General features: G+C 34.3%; 1 protein-coding gene across 2 annotated transcripts; it reads left to right on the forward strand.

Moving 5' to 3' along the window:
* Nucleotides 1–301: 301 nt before the first annotated feature.
* LOC106004630 (NKG2-D type II integral membrane protein) lies at nt 302–11085 on the forward strand. Of its 2 annotated transcripts, none has more exons than XM_013050782.2 (8): nt 302–450; nt 810–947; nt 2768–2866; nt 3931–4050; nt 5363–5434; nt 5606–5757; nt 7478–7584; nt 10689–11085. In XM_013050782.2, exons 1-8 carry the CDS (start codon nt 417–419, stop codon nt 10807–10809), a joined length of 843 nt encoding a protein of 280 aa, XP_012906236.1. In that variant the 5' UTR covers nt 302–416; the 3' UTR covers nt 10810–11085. The 2 variants fall into 2 exon arrangements, with proteins under 2 accessions (XP_012906236.1, XP_044929025.1); XM_045073090.1 differs by having other exon boundaries at nt 2795–2866.
* The last annotated feature ends 5025 nt before the right edge of the window (nt 11086–16110 follow it).

Here is a 16110-nt window from a genome sequence, read left to right on the forward strand (position 1 = left end):
CACACCTATGTCTTCCTTCAGTACATACTCAATTCTCATGAAAATTTTCACTATGAACTATCAATTACAATTTTTTATGATGGTGGTTTTTCCTAATTTATTTCGATTATTACTTGCATGAATCAGATGTTATTAAAAGTCTTATTTTACATAATTTAATTAAATGGGAATTTAAAAAAAAATTTTTTTGCAAAATGGTTAGAAATATATCCAGTTATTTTCACATTTCCTTTGTGGTTTTTACCAAACTAAGTTAGTCTCATACAACTGTAAGTAGCTGCCCTACTTAGAGTAGGTCTGGACTTTTCATCAACTCTGGGAGGATAGTAGAGAACGAATCTCTTCCTTCACCTACCAGCATCTTTGTGGGCTCTTCTTCACTATAGGGATAAAGAAATCATCTAGAAGGCTTCATAATGTCCAATGCTTCAGACTCTGAGCTGCCTCCAGGTATTTTTTTTTATATTCAAAATCCTATGCCATTTTAATGAAAGTAACGTTTTAATTATCTTTGTCTATCATTACTGCTGGTTATGACTATAACAGGGGCATTAGTTCTTATATTTTATTTAATATTTTTCAGACATACTGAGAGGATGCTTTTAAATAAAATTAACAGAAATAATGATCTGTTTCCTGGCTCAACCTAAAGTGTAATCAATCATTTAAATAATTTTAGCTGAGTGGGCTGTTGAATGGAAATGTGGTTTGAATGTCTACTACTATAATTGTTTTTCCAGTAATTTTTTAAAATAGTCATGAATCTCTTAAATTAAGTTCTAATCTCAATTTATTTTCTATGCTAAAAGAAACCACAGAGCAGACAGAGACAATACCTATTGCGGACTTGCAACCATCTCCTGACCTTCCTCCCTCTCCTCCTTCTCCGCTTCCTCCTCCTCCAGAGCATGAATGGAGCCCAGTTTCTGAGCATACCAGGATAAATGGTACAGTATACATAGCAGATTTTACGCACTTATGTCCTCTCTTTGTTATCTTATGGTACTTCTTCACCTGATTTTAATTTTCTCTGTTACTATTTGGGAATTTTACAACTTAGAGAAAATATAGAGATACAAAAATTTTCAGAATGTATATGGAAGCAAAATAAAAGTGTATTTTCTCACAAAGACATTTGAAAATTTCATACATTAAGGAAAATATTCAAAGATTAAAAAAAGCCATTTGCCCAACTTTAGACCTGTTTCCTGAGATGAGACTGAGAGACTTAAACATGATCAAAATTCAAAATTTAAAACATGATCATGATTTAAATTTCAGAAAATTTGTAAAAAGACAAGAAAGGTAGAACCCTACTATATGATTGCCTCCTTTTGATTATAAAAAAAAAATTTAGTAGAGCAAGATTTCTCAACTTCAGCACCTCCGGCATTTTGGGCTAGGTAAGTGTTGTGGTTCAGTGATTGTTGGATGTTTAGCAGCATCTGTGGCTTCTACTCACTAGACACCAGTAACACTTACCCCTCAGTTGTGACACCGGGAATGTCTCCAGACATTTACAAATGTCCTGTAGGGACAAAATTGTCTCTGGTTGATAACTACCATTACTGTATTTGGAAAGTTGAAGAAATGATTTGGACATTAGTTATTAATATAACCATTTTCTTTGATGGCAGAGTTTCACCTTATTTCAGAAGTCTAATTATTCAGAAGTACAAATACTTTTTTTTTTTTAACAATACAGTCTATAGAAAAGACTATAAACAATGATGGCTGGAAGTTTGGTTTCCAGAATGTCGCAATGTAACATATAATTGTGGTGAAACTGAAGAAATTACAGATGATGTTTCACCTAAAACCAAATATCATCCAGTTAAAAAATTCCATAAGATTTTCAGTAATCCTTTAGGAGAAGAATATACTACTAGTCAGCGAGTTCAAATAAAGAATTTTATCTTAATAATAACAGAGATTTAAAATAATTAAGTACTTCCTCATCTGAATATATTAGTGAGGATAAGGTAATCTGAACTGAAATTTTATACCTGATATTTAAGGATATTTAATACCTGTATGTAAAATTTTCACCTGTGGTCGAAGTCCCTAAGATCATGCTCAGGTTTGATAATTGACTGGGAGAACTCGCACAGATACATGTACTTATAGTTAAGATTTATGACAATGGAAGGATACAAGCATAGACAGCAAAGGGAAAATGTACATGGAGTGAAGAATGGTGGAGAGTAGGGTCTTTTCCCAGTAGAGTCCCATGGGTCACACGAATTCTTCCAGTAAGATGTGACAATGTGTATCAAATGTTGCCCTCCCAGGAAACTCATTAGAGAATTGATGTTCAGGATCTTAATTGGGAGTGATTATATAGGCAACCTCTGGCTGACATGTAACAAAATTCCAGACTTCCAGAAGGAAAGTAGGTGTTCATCATAAACTATATAGTGTGACAAACAGTTTAGGAATAGTGAACCATTCTTGTCAATAACCGTGGTGGGAACCATCTTGAAATATAGGTTTCTAGATGCCAAAGGCCAACCTTACAAACAGACCTTTCAAAGGATGGTACTCAGGTCCCCTATGCTAACTCATTTCTGCACATTCTTTTAAGTGTTTTTTTTTTTTTTTTTCTCCCTTTGCATTCAGCCTAAAAGTTTATAGTAATTCACACATTGGATAGTATTAGAAATTTGGGGATATTTTAAGAGCAATAACAAGTGGAAAATAATGGTGTTAATCTTTTAAACAATAGAAGCTCACAATATCTCTGATTATCACTTACTCTGTTTCTTAGCTCCCTCTTTTTCCTTTACTCTGCAAGGAATCGTTCCTGTGATTGTGGGAATCTTCACCCTGCTGCTCTTGATGTTGTGTGGGTTCTTTGGATATCAGTGTAAGTCTGATTAATTAGGGGAAAACTTTTCTCAGGTTATGCTTCTTTAAATCATCTTCAGATAATAGCTTTTGGTAAACCTTTTGTTGCCTTGAAAAAAAGAACAGGCAAAAAATGATAAGAAATTAGGTGTGCCTAGCTGGCTCAGTGAGTTGAGCCTCTGCCTTCGTCTCAGGTCATGATCTCAGGGTCCTGGGATTGAGTCCTGAATTGGGCTTTCTGCTCAGCAGGGAGCCTGCTTCCCCCCATACCCTGCTGCTCTGCCTATGTGAACTCTTTCTCTCTCTTAAATAAATAAGTAAAATCTTTTAAAAAAATGACATGAAATTATCACAACATTTTTAGTATATGGAGGAATTTAACTTTGTAAGCTCTCAGTAACTACAGTATTTTTCTAGGGAAGCAATATTATTACAATTACTGTAGAGATTTTGATAATAACAATTATTATTATTACTATTTGAAAATTACAATTTGCTTAGAAATAAGGTCAATGAATTTACAACTGTATTTATTTAGAACTCAGAAAGTAACTTCTTTTATAACTTGTTTGAATTTTCAGTATCTCCAGCAGCCTAAATTAGATCAATAGAATGTTTTCATTATTACTAAAATTATTCCCAACTGGTGATTTAAAAGTAAATGTTCCTCTTTCATTGATAACACTAGTTTGATACTGAAAACACTATAATTTTGATCAGGGAATGAAATTCTGCACATTAAATCAACACATTAAATCATGACGCCAAAAGGTTTATTCAAAATCATGTTTGCCATTTTTGTTGTCTGTTTCAATTGAATTGGACCATTTTTCTATTAATAGAAACATGTATTCAAACTCATAAGGAAATCATGGTGATATTTTAGATTTAGATGTGGACTTTAGAAATAATAGTGGATAAATGAGAGAGTATTTGGCCAAATAATTTTTTACAACTTTTAAAAACATTTATGGAGACCTTCAGTAGGTAGGAAACTAAAAAAATATATTCTTTATAATTGAATACACTGCTGTTTCATAATTAAGCATGTGGCTTACATATATTGCGAATTCTTGTTCTTAGACTTTCACACTGTTGAGGCATCAGCAACCAAGATGAAGATCTTGAACGAATGGATTGAGTCTTTACAAAACAAAACCGAAAATTTTCTAAAGATCCAAAAAGTTCTTGACCGAAACAAAGGTAATGTGGGAGCTAGAAAAAACTCTCTTTACAGGACGCAAGTTGGTTCTTACTACAGCCCTGAAATGGCTGATTGTGAAACTTAAGAGAGCTCTCTGACTCAGCAGCATGACAGTTTGGACAGTTTCTTGCTTCTTTTTCCCATCATCCTCTGAAACTGAGTCACACATTTTGAGACAGAGCCTCCTATTTTAATTAGCTTATTCACTCATTTATTCATTCACATTTGTTCAATGCACATTAAATGCCAGCCACCAGGCTGTGATCCGCATGATCCCTACCCTTAGGAGGCTCAGGAGAAATAGTATAAACTGAAAATAAATCAAAGTGTTTAGGTGTGAAACAGAGGTACATGTAAGATATTTGGGGAGCATGGGGAATGGGAGAACTTAAATATCTGAAAAATCGTAGTATTTTCATAGTTTCTAAATGTCTCCTAAGGAGAGAAGTTTGAAATACTGGAGTCATCATAAAGCTTCTTTTATGCTAATTAATTATAATATAAAATAGCCTGTTTACCATAAATAAATATTTTACAAAAGCTTCGTATTACCATATTTGTTTCCTGCAAAGTATCAAATCTATACTGAATGACTGAATCAATCATTTGAGAGTCCTTTCTTTTTTTTTTTTTTTTTTTTTTTTTTTTTTTTTTTTAAAGATTTTATTTATTTATTTGACAGAGAGAAATCACAAGTAGGCAGAGAGGCAGGCAGAGAGAGAGAGAGAGGAGGAAGCAGGCTCCCTGCTGAGCAGAGAGCCCGATGCGGGACTCGATCCCAGGACCCTGAGATCATGACCTGAGCCGAAGGCAGCGGCTTAACCACTGAGCCACCCAGGCGCCCAAGAGAGTCCTTTCATGATAGGTTCTGTTAAAGACAGATTTCCTTCTTCTTTTTTCTTATTTTATTGAGATATGCTTTACAATGTAACATTTTGTAAGTTTGAGGTGTGTGGCATGCTGGTTTAATGCATTTATATATTACAGTATGATTGCTACCATCATATATCATGTCACATATTTATCAATTTTTTATTGAGAACAGTTAAGATCTAGTCTCTTAGCAACTTTGAATTAATAATACAACACTGCTGACTATGAACACTATGTTCTGCATTTTAAAAGGCTGGTTTCTAAGCAATCAATTATTTCAGCTAGAGATGAAACTAATTCAGAAGAGAAGGGAACTAAACCAGAATTATTTGTGTATTTGCCACTTGAGAATTTCATTATTATGACCCTTAAGATAGTAAAAACAATAATGTCATATAATGTGTATTTTCATCTATTAAGTCTTACTGTTCTATGCAGAAACCCTAGAGTGGCTCCAGAGCCAGAAGGATTATCTCATTGAGGCTTTACACAAACTAAAGGAAAAACAAGGTAATTTGGGAGAAATCGAGAAAATTCTGAGTAGGTAATTCTTTTTTTAAAAATAATAATTCTTAATAACAATTTTATATATCTTAAAAGGGAAAGGTCTGAAGAAATAAGGCTTTGTTTGTGGGCTTTGAGGGTCTGTGGACTCTGAGCTATAATTATCTTCTTTCCTAGGAGTCGAGTGTGGACATCTTCTGAAGCACTGGGTTCAGTACAAAGACCACTGCTACCATCAAACCATGGAAATGGTTTCTTGGTTAAACTGTTCTGATCTGTGTGTCTCTTTGAATGCTACATTTTTTAAGACAGAAGGGGGTAGATTGGAGGTGAGATTGTATTTTATTCTTTGATTCTGAGATATGAATATGTGATAGGTACCAGTTAAAGTAACTGTTCACCTGCACCTCTAAAACCAGAGAAAGCAATACCCATGCTTTGTTTTTCACTCATCTTTTCCTGGTATGCTCCACTTCAGAACACCTTTTCTTTCCCAACATACCAGGCATACTTTTCCTGTAGAAACCTTGCATGTGCTGTTCCCTCTGCATGTAATGTTCTTCTCTCCTATAACCATGACTAACTACTTCACCTTCTTCAAGTAAGCATTCATTCTGTTTCCATTTTCTCAATGAGACCCACCCTGACAACCCCCATTTAAAACTGCAACTTGTGCATCAGTGCCCACCTTTTCTTCTACCCCTCCAGAGGCCTTCCTTTGTATGCCTAGTCCTTCTGACCCTGCTCTAATTTTTATTCTTTTCATTGCCTGATCTTTAATTTCTTTTATTATTTTAGTTGCAGTATAATTAATATACAGTGCTATAGTAGTTTCAGGTGTATGACACAGTGATTCAACAATTCTATATATTGATCAGTGTACATCATAAGTGCACCTTTTTTTTCTCAAAATTAACTCATTCTATTTAATTCAGTGACAGAAATAATGACATCATTATGTTTTGATAAGAGTGATATTTAATCCTTACCATCGAATTGACTCATCCCTCCCCTCCTCAATGGTAACCAACAGTTTGTTCTCCATAGTTAAGAGTAGGTTTTTGGTTTGTCTCTTTTTTTCTCTTTGTTCATTTGTTTTGTTTCTTAACTTCCACATATGTGTGAAATCATATGGTATTTGTCTTTCTTGGACTGGTGTATTTTATTAAGCATTATACCCTGTAGCTCCGTTCATGTTGCAAATGACTAGATTTTATTCTTTTTATGGCTGAGTAAAATTCCACTGGAGATATATATGCCACATCTTCTTTATCCATTTATCTATTGATGGACACCTTGGGCCGCTCCCATATCTTGGCTATTGTAAATAATGTGGCAATAGAAATAGGGATACATATATTTTTTCAAATTAATGTTTTAGTATTCTTTAGGTAAATATCCAGTCGTGCAGTCACTGGGTCATAGGGTAGTTCTATTTTTTACATTTTTTGAGGAACCTCCATACTGGTTTCCACAGGGGATGCACAGTTGGATTCCCACCAACAGTGCAAAACGGTGGTTCGTTTTCTCCATATCCTTACCAACAAGTGTTGATTTTAGCCATTCTCACCAGTGTGAGGTGATACCACATTGTGATTCCTTGCTCTAATTTCTTTCATAGAATGTGTCACCTTCTTACATATCATTTGTGTATATGATGTTTACTTTTATCTGGACCCAATCCCACCAAATTGGGAGTTTTCTCATTTTTGTTCAATGATATATTTTAATCTAGAAGAATAGTCACAGAGTTTAATAAGTGCTAAAATGAGTTAAAATATTATTTTTAGTGTGCAATGTCCTGCTGATTATACAGTTTTCTATTAGCTATCTTTTCTTTTTCTTCATATTTATTCCTGGTTTGAGAAAAGCACAGACACTACAGAACAAGTAACTTTTTGATGTTTCCTTTATTAGTGGACTGGACATATATAGACTGCAGTATTTTTATTTTTATGATTCCTTACTTCTTGCCTGACACAAATTACATATTTTCATCTCTGATGTGCTTTTATTATTAATGCTTTTGTATCTGTTGGTTCCATCCAGAATATCATGAAATTAATTACAGTAAATCATACTTGGCTTGGCCTGTCTTACAAGGAGGAGGACAATAAATGGAAGTGGGAGGATGGCTCCTCTCCTTCTCCTGAGCTGTAAGTTTCTAATATATAACCCAATTCTTTATTCCTTTCCTAATGTCTTTTGCTTAAAGAGCTTGAGGAAATAGAGAAGATTACCTGGGACAGAATCTGGACATTTTTATTTCTTGCTTCTGTTATTTCATATTATACTGTCAGCAATTTTATAAATCATAAAGTTATTCAGATATTTTTAAATTAGTGTAAATATGCTTCTATTATTAGATGATCTGATTAATTACAATTTTAGATAAGAAATGGGTGACTCAGCTGGTTAAGCATCTGCCTTCAGGTCAAGTCATGATCCCATGGTCCTGGGATCTAGTCCTACATGTGGCTCCTTGCTCAGAGGGGAACCTGCTTCGGCCTCTGCCTGCTGTTCTCCCTGCGTGTGCTCGTTCTCTTATTCTCTCTCTCTCTCTGACAAAAATACAAAATCTTAAAAAAAAGAAAGAAATGTAATGTAAAGAAGAATATGATTATATATAAACTTTGGGACATCTTTGTTGTTCTTAGAAGTATAAAATTTCACTCTTTGGCTACAGAGTTTGTGTTCTTTTCATGGTTTTAAGTACATATTGGTCAACTGTGATCCAGAAACATTGCATTAGACAATTACGGCAAGTGTGTGGGTGTGTGTGTGTTTCTGTATCTATCTATCTATGTATACATCTGTTTCATCACTGTGTGACAAACTTAGAATTTCAAAGTTTTGATAATTTTGATAGCTGATTATTTTTATTTTGTTCTTTAAGGTTATATTCTTCTGATGTTTAGTGAAACGATTTTTCCTATAACCTATAATAATGTTTTTGACCATTTTATCCTATTTACTTTTTTATTTTTTGCTATAGCTTCTTATATATTAAGTTTCTAAACACTCTTTTAGACATTCTTACCAGTATTTTTCTTTAGTGATTTGCTGTTTAAGTTTATTTGCTTTTATTAAGTGAGCAAAGAGTTAACGTTCAGGTATACTGAGATTGTCTTTACACATTTAAAATTTGTTTTGACATAAGATGGGGAAAGTTGAAGCATGTACATGTGTATTCACGTTAGTTATAATTTTGTCTATCCCCAATATGTATATTTCAATTAGGGAGTCAATTGTCAGAATACTGTTTAAATGATTATTTTTAATCACTGAATTTAATGTCATATTTATCATATATTAAAATTTTAATATTTAAATAACCTAACTCATTTCACATGTCATTTAAATATTTCATGGTTTGTGTAAATATTTAAACATGTGAACAACCTTGAATATTTTTCTGGACTTAACCTATACCATTGTGTTAAATTCTGAGTCTGCTTATTTCCATGGTTGATAATTTTATTTATTACTTTTTCTGGTTTTAATAATGAATTTTATTCTTCTTCCTTTGCCAAATGAAATATCATATTGGCTTTGAAATCACATCCTTTCATTTTAAATTATAGAGAAAGGCAAGATATATCTTTGGCATATTTTCATTATAAGTGCCCAAATAAATTTATCTTACAAGAATATCATTTTCAAATTAACAATTATAAAAGATAAAGGGATTTAATATTTCCATCTCAAAATTCGTTTAAGTATACAATGTTTTTTAAATGGAGGTTTTGGTATCATTATATGTTTTCCTTTTTTAAAAAGATTTTATTTATTTATTTTGGGAGAAAGTGAGAGAATGAGAAAGGCAGCATGAATGGGATGGGCAGTGGGAGACAGAAGCAGTGTCCTTAGCAGGAAGCCTGACATGGGGTTTGATCCTGGGACCCTGGGATCATGACCAGAGCCAAAGGCAGACACTCAACCAACTAAGCCACCTAGGTACCCCTTTATCAGGTTTCTTATGTGATCATGGTCTATCTCTTCATATAGGGTAATCACATTCCCACAAAAACAGTAAGTTTCATCAATCTTCTAGGGAAGGAAGAATGTCATAAACATTATGACAATAAAAACATTTCTTAATAATTTTAGTAATCAGGGGCGCCTGGGTGGCTCAGTGGGTTAAGCCTCTGACTTCGGCTCAGGTCATGATCTCAGGGTCCTGGGATCAAGCTCCATATTGGGCTCTCTGCTCAGTGGGGAGCCTGCTTCCCCCTCTCTCTCTGCCTACTTGTGATCCTCTTTCTGTCAAATAAAAAAAATAATTTTAGTAATCAGATTCAGGATAACATTAGATGACATGGTTGATCATTTTATTTATTAGAATTTTGTAACTTGAATATTCTCTGCTTCAAACCCTGTACAATGTTTGCTACACAGAATACTCAATATGTATGTGGAATTAATGAATAGAAGAATGTATAAAATATTTTGACAATTTATTTTTCCTATGCAGTTCAGAATTTTTTCTAATTTCTTTGACATTTTGAAAAAGAATGTATTATGCATTTAATAATTGAGTAGATAAGCTTTACTTTTTCCAGGCAATACTAGACAACTAATTTTGCTGTAGAGTTGATGAAAGGTAGTTTTACTGACAATACCTAAAATGCTCTAGATCTTTAGTCAAGGACTAAATTCAACCAGAGTATTTGATAGCATCTGCTGTATGTCATTTATGTCAGTGATGACTTTGTAAACTGAAGAACTCATCAGAGCACAGGGAAAGGTCCTGACATATTACACAGACACAGATATACACAGACACCAAAACACACATGTGTATATATGCATATACTAAATTTCATTACTAATATTGAGTATCTAATGTAATGTTTTTATAAGCAAAGTGTCCCTCCTTCAACTGCAGCTGTGCATGCATAATTGAATGGCTTCTATTATGCCAATCTGTACTTAAAACATAATTTTATATCCCAGGTCATATGTCCTATCATGCTATTGCCATAATTTTCCAGCCAGATCATTCTCTTTCTCTCTATACTGGTGTATATTTTCCCACTTGTATATAATTATCACATTTTGTGAAACTTATTTACTGTGTCTATATTCATCTCTTCTATAAATGCATGAGTTCTTTATGCAAAAGAGGGAGAGTGTCTTTACAGCCTTGAGTTCTTGACAGCATTAGGCATAATGAATTTCACATAGTGGTTTTTAAATAATATCATTTAGTATGAACATGGTGAGTATGGCCAATGACTTGTGTTTTTTAATTTCTCAGGGGTTTGCCAGAGCCAAGTCTGGATTTCCAGGGAAAATGTGTATATGTAAATTCACACACTGTTGGTACTGATAACTGCACTAAGTACTCCTCATGCTTGTGTGAGAAGAGTGTCCTCTAAAAATCAGAAGAAGAAAGTTAAGAGAAAAGTTATGAAGCTCACACCTCAATAATATTACAGACTCAAGATCTGCCAGTCTTTATTTTATTGTTTTTTCATGTTATTTGTAACTTTTTTTTCATGGCAGAAAATGATAAATGACTTTGTGATAGAAGGCAAGATCTTAAGTTGTAGCAGAAATCTCCAAGTAATACAGAAAGTTTAGAAATCCAGAAACTGTTTGATTCTGTGAGAATTATAGAAATGAACCAATAAACATATCACTTATTATTACTACTTAATCTTTCTGGGCCTCTTTTATATATATGTATATATATTTTAAAGATTTTATTTATTTATTTGACACAGAGAGAGATCCTAAGCAGGCAGAGGCAGGCAGAAAGAGAGAGAAGGGGAAGCATGTTCCCTGGTGAGCAGAGAGCCCGATGCGGGGCTCAATCCCAGGACCCTGAGATCTTGACCTGAGCTGAAGGCAGTGGCTTAACCCACTGAGAAACCCAGGTGCCCCTGGACCTCTTTTATATTTTAAAGTCTATTCATTTATAGTTATGACCCTATGGAAATAAGCCTTTAGAACAAATACAGTGGGAAATAAAAGTAAATGATTTAACACATAACATACAAGAATGTAAAAAAATACAGGATTATCAACAGTAACAAGATCACACAAAAAAAGAAAAAATAAATCAAATCTCTGAAATCATCTATTTCCAAAGTTGCTCACAGAAGTCTTCCTACCAGATTTTAAATATATCAGTTTCACTTATATCTTTAATTCCTTGCTTCCCCTTTTAGTGGAAAAGGCTACTTTTGAATAGACACTGGATTAGCTCCCCACAACTTCCCCTGTTCAAGTTTTATGCCATTAATCTCCCCATCACATACATGCAACTAGTTCCCCTTAGAATACCTAACTTCCAAGACAGAAACTATGTATCTGCACCTATCTGGTTCTACTCATGTCCCCTTCAATTAGCCCCTTATTTAGGCTTCTTTTCAAAGTAAATGTACTTGAGGGAAGAATCTACACAAATTATGTATTTTCTCACTTTCAAATAATTACTCAGAACACTGTTATTTGTATCTTCTTTTTCTCCTCTTTATTGAGACTGTTTTTGTTTAAAATACTAATGGTCTGTTTGGTAGTCATTCATTTGTTCATTCGCTTTGAATTTTTTCATATGTCTTTTTATGTTTTTTTATACATGTTAGGAAATATGTTAAACTCAAAGATCCAATATATTTCAATGCTTGTGATGTTTGCTCTATCTACAGAATTTTACTGGATTACTTATTTCATTTTTCTTGGCACTTTGTCATCATCATCATCGTTTTTGGATACAGTATTATTTTATTTTGAGCAGTTCTGCTCCATCTTGGTTTTCTTTCTTCCACTCTGCTCCTATAGTCTCCTTTACAGATCTTTTTAAAATTGCTCCCTAGTGTTTTGCAGTTGAAGTTTTCATTAGGGAACAGTCTTTTCATTTAGGATGATGTTCAGTTTATTGACACAGATAAATTAATTGTTGTTACTACTTTCCTGTCCTTTTACCTGTTCTATAAGTCAGGTTGACTTCATTAATTACAAGTAACAGAAGCAGGATTCAGGGGCATCTGGGTGGCTCAGTGGGTTAAGCTTCTGCCTTCGGCCCAGGTCATGATCTCAGGGTCATAGGATCAAGCCCCTCATCAGGCTCTCTGCTCAGCAGGGATCCTGCTTCTCTCTGCCTGCCTCTCTGCCTACTTGTGACCTCTGTCTGTCAAATAAATAAATAAATAAACCTTAAAAAAAAAAAAAGAAACAGGATTCAATCTAGCTTGAACAAAATGGGAAACCTTTGGAAATGTACTTGGTTCTTATGTCTAATGGAAGAAAAGTTTGAATGAACAAACCATAGGAAGGTAACAATAGAGCTTAGCCACAGGGAAAATAAACCAGAAACATCAATTCTACCACCCACCAGTGATGTTTTCTCTGCCTTTCTCTTTCCATGTCAGTTTTATTTATTTTTTTCATAGTGATGGTAATTCCATGTAATTGGAAACATAGATAATAACCACTCTCAGGCAGATGCTTTTATGATGAGAAAGTTTCCTATTTAATTTTACTAGAAAAAAAAATGTCACGGTAAGGGTGAGTTAAGCCATCAATATATGGCACCTTAGGTATAGGCTTATGTATGGAAGGGGAAGAAGTTCTCAGAAGAATGCGTATAGTCTGACTGACAATAGCAAGAATGCTCCCACAAACATGCACTGATTTTTCCTGTGCAATTAAAAGGTTTCAGAAACCAAATATGTTCCTCAAGAAAGCCTAGAGATTTTAAGAAAAATAAAATAATAGCAAGCATACATTTAGAATTTACTCTGTCAAGTGCAATTACAAGTGACTTATATATATTAACCAAATTTATTCTCAAACAAATAAGGTAGATTGTAATATTTGACAGAAGAAAGAAGTGACTACTTGAAGCTTTCCAAGGTTATAGAACTTGTTCGTGGCAGAGCTGGAATTTGAACTCTGATATCTTAATGTAAAAATTCAGGCCCTGAAACACACTAGCATATGTATTTTCTCATATACCTATTCAAAGAGGCACCTAACATAAACATAATAAACCACTTAATGACAGGTAAGATTATACTAGAAGCCTTGGAAAATAGTGAATAAAAAAATTTAATGACTCCATATTTGATACAAAATAATGGGGAATTCATAAGACTATACAAGCTTCTACAGTTTTGCAGTAGAATTGCAGTGACACTTAAAGAGCATATTCTTTGGGGAGTACATGTAAGGGACACAACTCAGATTTAAGGCTGAACCGGGAGAGGAATCCTATGGGATTTCTATAACTATATCTTGATATGTAGCAGAAGCTTCAAATTGTCCTTTGAATACATTGCGAGTCAGTTTCCAAGCAAAATAGTATCTGAGACAAAAGTTATTGAATCAAAAATGCTCTTGTGACCTGAAGTTTATAGGAAAGAAGGACGATATTGGACAGAACGAGCTGCAAGGAACTCACAACCAGCTTAGAACTTCAGCCAACTTCATGGGAATTCCTGAAGCTGGGAAGGTCCATCAGAATAATCCCAAACTGAAGTGAGGGCCAGGCCTTTATCTCTTTTGTTTCAACCAGACATGGGATGTAGGTGTCCAGTAGGATGGGTAGTGATCCTGAGTGAATTAGATGTCTTTAGCTGAGGGCAAAGCCTCTGGGCTGAGATCTCCGAGCTGTCATGCATCAGCATCCCTGGCATCTGTGGGAACTTATCTTATAGTCCTGTAGGGGGAATCTGGGCACAGCACAGCAGCAATGATGGAATAAAGAACTTAAACCTGAAGGAGAAAGTGAGAATTAGTCAGAGGTCAATGTGAAGCACAAGACCTTTTCTACAGAGAAAATGGCACAGAGAAAGGTATACTCTGCGACCACTCAACTTCTGACTGAAAGGAGATGAAATAAAGAGAGGTTCTTCTTTACTCATTTGAATCAGTTGTTTAGGATCATGGATTAAGTCCAGTGATATCATTGGACATCTAGTTGGCTGATGGCTCCGCTCAGTGGGGAACACAAGAGAAAGGGTTTCCGGAGGTCCAGAATTGTAAGTTTTAGGTATAATAAGTTTGTTATATCTGTGAAACATCCACTGATTGCATGCTCTAAAACCACAGCCTAGTTGGTTTAATGAGACTAGAATGCTCAGAACCTCCTAGTTTATAAATTTCGTTTTAACTTATACATATGCAATTAACAATAGAGCAAACTGTAGGTAAAAAAAAAAATTCTCAGAAAATTAGTTCTGCATTTAACCTTTACATTTATTGGTAAAAAATAGATTTTAAAAAATGTTCCCAAATGAAAAACACTTCTGAAAAGTTCTCTCCTTCAAATTCAGAATCACTTTGTCCTTGATGCTTCTCAGCCTGTCACAGAGGACACAGAGAAAGTCAATAAACACACACGCAGCAAATAGTGTGGAAGTAAAAGAACACTCAGTAGTGTAGTTCTTCTTCTGACCTGCCAAAGGGTTTCATTGTTCTACCTGTGACTTGCCAAGGGGTTTCATTGTTCCAGAAATGTCTGTGAAAAATGTAGAAAAAAGAAAGTTGGGGGATTGTGAGGAACTTAAACCGACTCACATACTGTTAGCTGTAAATCAAGACATTTTCTCTTCTGCATTTCATTTCTCCAGTCACAGCCAGTTATATTAAAACTTCTGGTAAAGAGAATTTTAATCGAGGGTTTCCTGAGTGGTGCAGTTAGTTGAGCATTTGACTCCTGATTTCAGCTCAAGTTATGACCTCAGGTTCATGAGATCCAGCCCTGTGTTGGGCTTCATGCTCAGAGTCTGCTTGGGACTCTGTCCCTCTTGCCTTCTGCCCCTCCCCCAACCCACATGTGCAATATTTCTAAAATAAATAAATAAATCTTTTAAAAAAGAGAAAATTATAATCTATTCCCCTTAGCACAGTAAAAAAAATCCCACATTTAACAACGGTTTACTGAAAACAGGAAACAAGTGGAAGAGAGTAGACTCGAACATTTTGTGAGCATAGAAACATTTTGACTATATTTACATAGTTTGCACATTTGGAAAGGACTGAAAAAAATCATGTTTTAATCAGCTGGAGACCAAAATAAAAGCCACTGTAACTGCAATATGTTCCTTTTATTTCTTTATGACAAGATGTCAAGTTCATACCTGGCTATCTACGTTTACAACTAACAGATAACTATTTTGCTGACATGGTGTAGAGGTATAATACAATTTATATAAAACACAAAAATACAAAGTTAGTAATATATAGCTGATAATAACCTTTTATTAATAAATATTAGTAAAGCAGGATCATGATGGAGAAGGAGATCTAGCACCATATGTGAATGTGTATTGAAATGATGTCAAATGGAGCCAAAGGAGAATGTATTATTACATTGTCCTGTAAAAGAAAAGAATGCAGAAAAATTAATACTTTAGAAACTTTTGAGTATTTCAAGAATAATGAAGTGATAGGTTTAGATACAGAGATGTTATCATTTGTGATCTTGGTTTTAGTAGCTTTAATGGGATAGTAGAAGAGCTAAAGTTAGGTCCATCCATGTTTTTGCAAATGGCACGATCTCATCTTTTTAATGCGTTCTATGGGTTGTAAATCAGACTGAAGAAGATAAATACCATATGATTTCATTCATATGTGGAATCTAAAGAAGAGCAACAACAACAACAAAAAAACCAAAAACCAAAACAAAACAAAAAGCAATGAATAAAAAAAAAGCCAGAAACAGACTTGTA

This window comes from Mustela putorius, unplaced genomic scaffold (assembly GCF_011764305.1).
Source record: "Mustela putorius furo isolate JIRA1106 unplaced genomic scaffold, ASM1176430v1.1 tig00537227_pilon_pilon_pilon, whole genome shotgun sequence".
In the NCBI taxonomy this organism is placed as follows: Eukaryota; Metazoa; Chordata; class Mammalia; order Carnivora; family Mustelidae; genus Mustela; species Mustela putorius.

Coding starts and splice junctions, on each gene's coding strand:
- LOC106004630 (XM_013050782.2), top strand. CDS start 417: ATGTCCAATGCTTCAGACTCTGAGCTGCCTCCAG. Junction 5,435..5,605: donor CAAACTAAAGGAAAAACAAG/GTAATTTGGGAG, acceptor CTTCTTTCCTAG/GAGTCGAGTGTGGACATCTT. Junction 5,758..7,477: donor CAGAAGGGGGTAGATTGGAG/GTGAGATTGTAT, acceptor GGTTCCATCCAG/AATATCATGAAATTAATTAC.